This window comes from Dreissena polymorpha, chromosome 2 (genome assembly GCF_020536995.1).
Source record: "Dreissena polymorpha isolate Duluth1 chromosome 2, UMN_Dpol_1.0, whole genome shotgun sequence".
Classification (NCBI taxonomy): domain Eukaryota; kingdom Metazoa; phylum Mollusca; class Bivalvia; order Myida; family Dreissenidae; genus Dreissena; species Dreissena polymorpha.
This window is the reverse complement of record NC_068356.1, coordinates 78,582,540-78,594,772: the sequence shown is the minus strand read 5'-3', so window position 1 is coordinate 78,594,772 and position 12,233 is coordinate 78,582,540. Positions and strand designations below refer to the sequence as shown.

General features: G+C 39.9%; 3 protein-coding genes across 3 annotated transcripts; 1 reads left to right on the top strand and 2 right to left on the bottom strand.

Annotated features, from left to right (window-relative positions):
• Window positions 1-5,878: 5,878 nt before the first annotated feature.
• On the bottom strand, window positions 5,879-6,450 carry LOC127869851 (uncharacterized). Its single transcript, XM_052412511.1, has 2 exons — window positions 6,350-6,450; window positions 5,879-6,302 (listed from the first exon to the last, which is right to left on the bottom strand). The coding sequence occupies exons 1-2, from the start codon at window positions 6,448-6,450 to the stop codon at window positions 5,879-5,881; spliced, it is 525 nt and encodes a 174-aa protein (XP_052268471.1).
• Window positions 6,451-6,623: 173 nt separating this feature from the next.
• On the top strand, window positions 6,624-8,328 carry LOC127869850 (uncharacterized; the record flags this gene model as incomplete). Its single annotated transcript, XM_052412510.1, has 3 exons — window positions 6,624-6,685; window positions 7,114-7,327; window positions 8,239-8,328. Coding segments are annotated over 3 exons (366 nt in total), but the record flags the coding sequence as incomplete, so codon positions are not given.
• Window positions 8,325-11,974, bottom strand: LOC127869849 (uncharacterized PE-PGRS family protein PE_PGRS54-like). Its single transcript, XM_052412509.1, has 6 exons — window positions 11,792-11,974; window positions 11,045-11,501; window positions 10,536-10,670; window positions 10,153-10,273; window positions 9,369-9,907; window positions 8,325-8,551 (listed from the first exon to the last, which is right to left on the bottom strand). The coding sequence occupies exons 1-6, from the start codon at window positions 11,972-11,974 to the stop codon at window positions 8,325-8,327; spliced, it is 1,662 nt and encodes a 553-aa protein (XP_052268469.1).
• Window positions 11,975-12,233: the final 259 nt, after the last annotated feature.

Here is a 12,233-nt window from a genome sequence, read left to right as displayed (position 1 = left end):
CATGCCCGATCATAATATGTGGTTAGCCTCTTATTCACAAATATATTAAATGGTACAACCAAACTACCTGATATATCAGCCATTCACCAATATCCAACGATCGAATGTCATTGTATGTTATGTTTACGTTATGGAACTTTCCCGCTATGTAATCAGTGCCATCTGGCAAAGCCCATATTTTTCTACCGCGTTCTTGGCTGAAAAAATAAAGCATCGGCATTTGTCAAAACATTGACCTTATATTTGTAATAATTTATTGATTTTACATTTTGAAACAAGTTCGAAATACAACAGTCGCTCTCGAGACTTATTCTACAATGAAGCAACCTCGAAGAGACATACTTAAATCTATTCTCGACCTATGAACTATACGAGTATATGAAATTCTTAACTATGTTTAAAACCGACATAACCGAAAATAAAATATACCTGGTACTTTGGTAGCCACTTTCGTTCTATGTTTTGTTTCAATTTGGGATTAGAATTCCAGATTTCACTTTCCGTTATGTCCTTCAATCTTTGGTTAAACTCCTCTTCGGTAATGGCTTTAGCAATACCTTGTTGAATGAACAATATCCATATACTCAGGATCAAAAGCAACAGACATAAGTTAAATCCATTGGACCACGAAACATGAAAATTTACATGCAATAGCATTCACTCGTGAGTTTCATGTAAAGAAAACTTGCATAAACGGGATAAGAACCTCAATAGTGTTGCACACATCAAATTTTCAACTAAGAAACGTGTGTTACGTACAAGTGAATGAACGTCTATTAATATTGAATTGTTGATTTTCAGTTTGACAGAAAGGGAAAGGGGAAACTACTTTTCATGGACTCACACCTCTGTGATACCGGAAACGTCTGGACAGTGGTCAATTATTTTTTAAAGAAATAATCAAATTTTGTAGACCAGTTACAGTTTCCATTTTACGTACATTAAGCATCGACAGGACAGCGTCTTTGCAATCAGTTACGCCATTTTTCGTAAAATTTGTCTAACGCAACCGAGCCTGTTTTCTGTGGAAGTCACAAATGAAAGTGTTGGCGTCTGAAAAATAAATAAATATAAAAAATAACTACTTAACCCTACACATGCACTAGGATGTATTAAATACGAGGACTTGAGTTACTAATTTTACTTTAATAAGTGTTTTCATCCTCAACTTAAGAATGAAAAATATATGTTAGGCTTATGTTATGGTTATACAATTTTATGATCGATTGATGATTGAAAATATGTTATACGCAGAGGATGACATAATTTCAAGTAAGGAATATCGATTGTACTAACAGGTTACCATATCGAAAAAAAAAACAAGAGCACCGCCTTGCGGGTGCAGACCGCTAATCTATTTTTCTTTTAAAGGTAAAGGGACCTATCTCAATACTTCAATCACAAAGGAGGGAGGGTGGGGTGGAGAGGGATGTATAGTGTGGGTGTGTGGTCATTTATTACATTATATTCCAAAAATAGGAAAAAAATGAAAAAACAAATTGGGGGGGGGGGAGGGAATTCTTGGGTGGGATGGTTGGACGGTATTTCAAACATAAAATAATAAAAAAATATTTTTAGTTTTTAACCATGTTTAAAAAAATAGGGGGGGGGCGGTGGGGGGGGGAGTTTAGTGTGAGGGTGTAGTCACTTATTAGATGATCTTTAAAAATAACGCACGCACGACGGACACAGGACCATGACATAAGCCCCGCTGGCCTCTGGCCAGGGGAGCTAAAAAAGGGTTTGAAAAACACTTATTTCCATTGCGGTTCTTGTGAGTGTGAATATAATAATTATAAAATAGTATTGGTTGTCTTTTGTAAATGCCCCAGATTATTAAGTGGCTGATGATTTATTTTTAATAATGTTAGGAAACATCAGGTCAGTTGTGCAATAAAAAGACCTGTTTGGCCACTTTGGGATGGCTTTACACTCTCCAGTATATTGTGGGTCAGTTATGCCAACTAGATAGATAGATAGAAGCATTGATACGATTTTTTGCTTCATAAAAATAATGTCAATATCACGATATAAACATAAATACATAGAAGGAACATACATATAAAATGTTTACACAGTTCTAATGTTTAAACTATTAAACTTATTCATTTTAAAGTATCACAGTTTGATAAATATATATTGATAAATCACGTTTTAATCATTTCAGTTCGTGTACAAAAACAGTTTAAGAATAGAATAGAAATAAATGGATCTATTAAATGAATTGTTGTGCAAAGGTTAGCATATTAACTGGAAAGACGTTTCCACAATAGGTAAGGATAAAAAACTTTTTTTAAGATATGCCTTTTTTGGCAAATAAGAGGCAAATACAACACTCATGCAAATCATTCCTTCAACGCTAAATGAACTGAATGAGATAAATAAAATTCAAACACAAATCCAACAATTTGTGCCTGATATTCAGTGTTGAATAATTGCCAGATACTTTCACTCTTATTCAATTTTACATGATCCTTTGAAAATCAAGCTCTTTTAAATTGCGAAAAAAAAAACAATTTAATTAAAAATTTTGACAACAAAATATACCTTGTCCAAATATGTCAATATCCGAAATAGGTTCAAAATATTATCTAAACAAACTGGCTAATTTCTTCAATAGAACAGTTAAACTGCGTGACGCATACCATCTACACACAATTTTAAACTCTCTTTTGTAAAATACCAAAACAAACACCAACATTTAAAACGGGTATTATAATTTTACTGTAACACGTGTTTTCTGCTTATTTCTGGCACTGTTGGGAGTACTCTGCCCTTACATACTCTTACTGTCAAGACTCCGATGTACCATATGAAAGTCAAACAGCATTTTTGGTAAACATTTATCAAATTTGTCCAAGTCAAGTATAACTTATAACACATTCTTGGTTGTTTAATTGAATCACGTTTTTGTGATAAACCTGGCATTTAACGGAATCCACCACTGCCTTACTGTATAGCTGAAATTTGTTCGGATATAGACATTTCGGAGAAAAATTATTTGAAGCAATATATTGTCAATGATTGCTTACTATCATGACGTTAAAACTACACTTACAACACAGAGAAAGTCAGAGAGAGGGAGAGTCAATCAAATCCATGGTTTGGGAAGTCAGTGGAACTCATGTATCTAGGTTATTGACTTATTCCATTGTGAAACATATCTTATTCTTAAATTATTTTGCTGTAAAAATGAGGTTTGCAAGGTTTATGATGTTGCAAAACTGAGGTCATATTTTGATGGACTTTGGAAAGGATTAGAATTGAGTCAGGCATTTAACATGCTCAAGATGTGGTTTTATAAAAATTATTTGAAGCAATATATTGTCAATGACAATTTCCTTTTGAGCGTAATCGCGGTTACCGTTTCTGTATTCCTTTGTTTGAATCGATTTGTAAATAAATTTCAGTGTATATTTGAAACGCATATTGTTAAGTTGCTTGCGAGCATCGCGACTGGATAAAGAGAGAAACTCACTTATCTGCGAGAGTTTATTGAAAAGGTGTCGGTATCTTCTGATTCAAGATCTGATCTAACCGTACAAGTTACCAATACAATATGCAGCTGACAATGCGTCGGGTTATGCACACGCGTTTTATATGCATGTACTTGATTACTGTCAGTGTATGCATAACTTGTATCGAGTAGATAATCGACGCCACACGTGCAGTTTTTGAACAAGAAATTGAGATACGTATTTTCTAAAAAATACTTTAACAAACTTTAATTGTAATTTACTCAACATGACTCAATGCGTTTCGAATGTAAAGTTAATACATGCATCATACATAACAAAATATTTATGTTTGATCAGTTAGGGTTGATAATTAATACAAAATACATCTAATGTTGTATGTGGATGATTGATTCGTTACAAGTAGTTCAGGACAGCACTCTGACGCTAGCTTGTGTTTATGTTGATGTTGACGAAACTGAGGCAATCACTTGATGCATGAATGTGCACGCGAACAGTTTTCTATCGGCTAACCGCAAAGTGTAGACACTGCATTGACAACAACTCGGCATTGTTTTCAGTTAAATCAAACCCAAAGTGAAATTTGCTTGAGGGTTCTAAGCGCCTAGTGACGTTGGTATAATAAAGAAAGAGAATGGTAACTAAAATGCGATACATCGATGAGTGAAAATGTAATTAGTTTAAACATATTAATTCAAACAAGTAAACATCATTTATATATAAAATATCATACAACATTAAACAAATATTCAAATTCGAAAGGATTGGAACGAAAGACAAAGTCTTATATTGTTCTTCTCCCTTGCTACAAATGTAATTGTAGTGTCAGTATATATAAACATCTATTAAAAACACTAGGTTTCGGTGATTCATGGTTTTTCAGGGAGTAGGAAACGTAAGTTGTTTTATATCCATTGTTAAACAACGCATGTCTGATATATACTTTCAGAATTGGATAACATAGTTACAACAAACGACAAGGGGTAAAAACTATTGCATTTACGGAATTTTTAGAATTCAGCCTTATCTCAATGTTGTAAATATTTCAAAATTAAGATTCGAGTTCACGCGTTTAAGAGTATCTGCTCACAGACTTGAAGTCGAAGCAGGGCGATGGCACAAACCTGAAAAGACACCGTATGAACACAGAAAATGTAAACACCGTAACGTTCTCGAAGATGAGTTCAATTTCTTACTCGAATGTCCAGTTTTTAATAGTCTTAGAAAACAATATATACTTAGATATTATTGGAATCGCACAAATATGATAAAATTTATCGAACTTTTACAAAATGACAACGCTAAAACAATAAAAATTCTGACAACATTTATTTTTAAAGCAGCAAAATTGAGAACTGAATTATACTATCAATAGTTTCTCTCCACATATTACTGTCTTTGTGTTGTCATATCAAAAAAAGTTATATGTTTTCACATTGTTAGAAGATTCAAGTTTATTTTGAATACGATACGACTCTACAATATGCATATTATATAATTACCTTAATATATAAATGTTAAGAATATCTGCTTATTTTGATTATGAATGTCTTAAGAGTTGCCAATTCTTTCGTTATAAATTGTTAACTTATATTGCCTCAAATAGTATATGTATATACCTATATGTCATTGATCACTGTTTACTACATTGTGTATTATATGTATGTATACTCATTTGCTTAAAGCCTAATGTATTCTGAAATAAAACATACTTATATTAAACACTAGCGAGTGTGTTATAAAGTCACACAGGTTAAATGACTTGAAAACATAAATGCGTTAAAATGCATATGAACAAGCAAATTCGTTAAATTGATATCAACCGCAACTTTCAAAATTTTGTGACAGACGGACGGAATGACGGACGGACGGACAACGCCAATTTTATTTCAATCCGCATTTTGCGCGGATAATAAACAGTGAGCATAAGCACGGTTCTAATTGAACGGCATTTTTCAAGATTTTGCTAGAAACGAAAATCCACTTATACATTATGTGCGTCAACAGTCCGACAACAACAGCTACAGTGTGCACACTAAACAATGACTTGACGTCGCTTTTATTTATCGTCTCACGGCAAAACAACAACCACTCGATTACAAAATGACATCATGAAAATATGCAATTCACTAACATTTGTTGCAACAAATATATCGGTTTAAAATATATAGGTGTTTTAGTTATGAGTGGATGTTTTCAAACGCGCATGTTTTTAAATTGTGGATATTCTTAAAGCTGTGAAAATGCAATACCATATAACAACGCTTAGAGTAACAGTGCTACTATCAAGTGGATGAATTGCTAGAACGTGCCCTGAAAGACGTGGTACTAGTATTTGTCGCATCGTGTCTCACCATCCCTGAAAAAAATAACAACAAACAAAAAAATAGCTGAAAAAAAACCTATATACCATCACCACCCTCATCACCATAACCACGATCACCAGCATCATCACCAACATCACCACAACCACCATCACCGACAGAATTACCATCATCATCATAATCACCACTATCATCATCACCACTATCACCATCACCACCCTCATCACCACCCTCACCATCACAACCATCATCCCCATCATCACTACCATCATCACCACCACCACCAACATCACAACTAACACAATCATCACCATCACCACCATCATCACCAACATCACCATAACCACAATCACCAGCATCATCCCCATTAGCACAATCGCCACCACCACTACCACCATCAACACCATCATCACCAGAATGACCATTATCAACATCATTACCACCATCGCCAACATCACCACCTTCAACACCGCCGTCATCATAACCGTCATCATCACCAAAACTATCACCATCATCACCACCATCATCACCACCATCGTCATCACCAACATCATCAACACCATTATCACCATCAACACCATCATCACCATGATCACCACCAACATCATCAGCGCCATCACAAACACCACCACCATCATCATCATCGCCATAACAACCACCATAATCACCACCATCATCATCACCATTATCATCATCATCACCATCAGTAGCATCACCACCACCATCAACACTATTATCAGCACCATCAACATCATCACCACCAACACCACCACCCTCATCACCAGAATCATCATCATCAACACCATCGACACCACCATCACTACCATCATCATCACCATCGACACAATCACCACCAACACCACCACCATCACCACTATCACCACCGTCGCCATCAGCACCATCACCACCACCATCATCCCCAGAATCCCAATCATCATCATCCCAACCATCACCATCATCACCACAATCATCATCACCACCATTATCACCATCCTCATCGCCATCACTACCACTATCACCAACACCATCATAACCACCATCACCATCACCACCCTCATCACCCTTACCACGATCACCAGCATCAGCACGATCAGCACCATCACCACCACCATCACCACCGTCACCATCAGCACCACCACCATCATCCCCAGAATCCCAATCATCATCATCCCAACCATCACCATCATCACCACAATCATCATCACCACCATTATCACCATCATCATCGCCATTACTACCACTATCACCAACACCATCATAACCACCATCATCACCACCATCACCACCCTCATCACCATAACCACGATCACCAGCATCAGCACCATCACCACCATCACCACCACCACAACCAACATCACCGACAAAATCACCATCATCATCATCACCACTATCACCATCACCACCTTCATCACAACCTCATCAGCACCATCACCACCACAACTACCACCATCAACACCGTCATCACCAGAAGCACCATTATCATCATCATCACGAACATCACCACCCTCATCACCGTTATCACAATCAGTACCACCACCCTCATCACCCTCATCATCATCATCAACAACAACATCATCATCACCATCGACACAATCACCACCACCACCATCACCACCGTCACCATCAGCACCATCACCACCACCATCATCACCAGAATCCCAATCATCATCATCCCACCATCACCATCATCACCACAATCATCATCACCACCATTATCACAATCATAATCGCCATCACCACCACTACCACTATCACCAACACCATCATAACCACCATCATCACCACCATCACCACCCTCATCACCATAACCACGATCACCAGCATCAGAACGATCAGCAACATCACCACCACCATCACCACTATCACCACCGTCACCATCAGCACCATCACCACCACCATCATCCCCAGAATCCCAATCATCATCATCATCATCATCATCCCAACCATCACCATTATCACCATCATCATCGCCATCACCACCACTATCACCAACACCATCATAACCACCATCATCACCACCATTACCACCCTCATCACCATAACCACGATCACCAGCATCAGCACGATCAGCACCATCACCACCACCACATCCAACATCACCGACAAAATCACCATCATCATCATCACCACTAACACCATCACCACCCGCATCACAACCCTCATCAGCACCATCACCACCACAACTACCACCATCAACACAGTCATCACCAGAATCACCATTATCATCATCATCACCACCCTAATCACCGTTATCACAATCAGTACCACCACCCTCATCACCCTCATCATCATCATCAACATCATCATCACCATCGACACAATCACCACCAACACCACCACCATCACCACTATCATCACCGTCACCATCACCACCATCACCACCACCATCACCACCAGAATCCAAATCATCATCATCATCCCAACCATCACCATCATCACCACAATCATCATCACCACCATTATCATCATCGCCATCACCACCACTACCACTATCACCAACATCATCAAAACCACCATCACCACCCTAATCACCATAACCACGATCACCAGCATCAGCACGATCAGCACCATCACCACCACCACAACCAACATCACCGACAAAATCACCATCATCAACATCACCACTATCACCATCACCACCCTCATCACAACCCTCATCAGCACCATCACCGCCACAACGACCACCATCAACACCGTCATCACCAGAATCACCATTATCATCATCATCACCACCATCATCACCCTCATCACCTTTATCACAATCAGTACCACCACCATCATCACCCTCATCATCATCATCATCATCATCAACAACAACATCATCATCACCATCATCATCATCACCACCACCATCATCAACAACATCCTCACTACCATCATCACCACCATCATCATCACCATCATCATCACCACCATCATCACCACCGCCATCACCACCATCATCACCACCATCATAACCACCATCATTACCACCATCATAATAACAACCATGCTAGAATTTGTTATACTATTATCAACTAGTCAACATAAATGATAAGTTATAAGTTATTGTACTACACATTTTAACAGGATATTTCCAGAATTTCTAATATACAATATTCGATTTATAGTCACAAATTGATTTTTTGTACCAGAATGGCAACGTCTACAGAAGTTAAGTCGGTTTACAGTGTCAATTATGAATGGAGAACATAGTGCAGATGTTCTCTCCTTTCCACCCACTTAGAAGCAAAATGCTGTTTGCTGCTCATCAGTATCTTAGGGTTCGAAATGAAGCCGTTTAAACGTGGATTCATTAAGAATGGTCTTTAATTATATTTGATTTTCTAAGAGATTACAAACGAGTCAAATGGGTATCTGAGTGGATAAGGGTTAAAAAAGGACCACTGTAGAAGTAGTTTTTATCATGTGAAATGCTAACAAAGTGATTACATTTGACAAGAACGTATTGTGTTCGCCTTACGATCTGGAGGAAAAGAATTCGATCAATATAAGTACAAATGTATGTGGTAGTATTTCATCTCAAATAACAACAAACAAAAAAATAGCTGAAAAAAAACCTATATACCATCACCACCCTCATCACCATAACCACGATCACCAGCATCATCACCAACATCACCACAACCACCATCACCGACAGAATTACCATCATCATCATAATCACCACTATCACCATCACCACCCTCATCACCACCCTCACCATCACAACCATCATCCCCATCATCACTACCATCATCACCACCACCACCAACATCACAACTAACACAATCATCACCATCACCACCATCATCACCAACATCACCATAACCACGATCACCAGCATCATCCCCATTAGCACAATCGCCACCACCACTACCACCATCAACACCATTATCACCAGAATGACCATTATCAACATCATTACCACCATCGCCAACATCACCACCTTCAACACCGCCGTCATCATAACCGTCATCATCACCAAAACTATCACCATCATCACCACCATCGTCATCACCAACATCATCAACACCATTATCACCATCAACACCATCATCACCATGATCACCATCAACATCATCAGCGCCATCACAAACACCACCACCGTCATCATCATCGCCATAACTACCACCATAATCACCACCATCATCATCACCATTATCATCATCATCACCATCAGTAGCATCACCACCACCATCAACACTATTATCAGCACCATCAACATCATCACCACCAACACCACCACCCTCATCACCAGAATCATCATCATCAACACCATCGACACCACCATCATTACCATCATCATCACCATCGACACAATCACCACCAACACCACCACCATCACCACTATCACCACCGTCGCCATCAGCACCATCACCACCACCATCATCCCCAGAATCCCAATCATCATCATCCCAACCATCACCATCATCACCACAATCATCATCACCACCATTATCACCATCCTCATCGCCATCACCACCACTACCACTATCACCAACACCATCATAACCACCATCACCATCACAACCCTCATCACCCTAACCACGATCACCAGCATCAGCACGATCAGCACCATCACCACCACCATCACCACCGTCACCATCAGCACCACCACCATCATCCCCAGAATCCCAATCATCATCATCCCAACCATCACCATCATCACCACAATCATCATCACCACCATTATGACCATCATCATCACCATCACTACCACTATCACCAACACCATCATAACCACCATCATCACCACCATCACCACCCTCATCACCATAACCACGATCACCAGCATCAGCACCATCACCACCACCACCACAACCAACATCACCGACAAAATCACCACCATCATCATCACCACTATCACCATCACCACCTTCATCACAACCTCATCAGCACCATCACCACCACAACTACCACCATCAACACCGTCATCACCAGAATCACCATTATCATCATCATCACGAACATCACCACCCTCATCACCGTTATCACAATCAGTACCACCACCCTCATCACCCTCATCATCATCATCAACAACAACATCATCATCACCATCGACACAATCACCACAAACACCACCACCATCACCACCATCACCATCAGCACCATCACCACCACCATCATAACCAGATTCCCAATCATCATCATCCCAACCATCACCATCATCACCACAATCATCATCACCACCATTATCACAATCATAATCGCCATCACCACCACTACCACTATCACCAACACCATCATAACCACCATCATCACCACCATCACCACCCTCATCACCATAACCACGATCACCAGCATCAGCACGATCAGCAACATCACCACCACCATCACCACTATCACCACCGTCACCATCAGCACCATCACCACCACCATCATCCCCAGAATCCCAATCATCATCATCATCATCATCATCCCAACCATCACCATTATCACCATCATCATCGCCATCACCATCACTATCACCAACACCATCATAACCACCATCATCACCACCATTACCACCCTCATCACAATAACCACGATCACCAGCATCAGCACGATCAGCACCATCACCACCACCACAACCAACATCACCGACAAAATCACCATCATCATCATCACCACTATCACCATCACCACCCTCATCACAACCCTCATCAGCACCATCACCACCACAACTACCACCATCAACACAGTCATCACCAGAATCACCATTATCATCATCATCACCACCCTAATCACCGTTATCACAATCAGTACCACCACCCTCATCACCCTCATCATCATCATCAACATCATCATCACCATCGACACAATCACCACCAACACCACCACCATCACCACTATCACCACCGTCACCATCACCACCATCACCACCAGAATCCCAATCATCATCATCATCCCAACCATCACCATCATCACCACAATCATCATCACCATCATTATCATCATCGCCATCACCACCACTACCACTATCACCAACATCATCAAAACCACCATCACCACCATCACCACCCTAATCACCATAACCACGATCACCAGCATCAGCACGATCAGCACCATCACCACCACCACAACCAACATCACCGACAAAATCACCATCATCATCATCACCACTATCACCATCACCACCCTCATCACAACCCTCATCAGCACCATCACCGCCACAACTACCACCATCAACACCGTCATCACCAGAATCACCATTATCATCATCATCACCACCATCATCACCCTCATCACCTTTATCACAATCAGTACCACCACCATCATCATCATCATCATCATCATCAACAACATCATCATCATCACCATCATCGTCATCACCACCACCATCATCAACAACATCCTCACTACCATCATCACCACCATCATCACCACCGCCATCACCACCATCATCACCACCATCATAACCACCATCATTACCACCATCATAATCACAACCATGCTAGAATTTGTTATACTA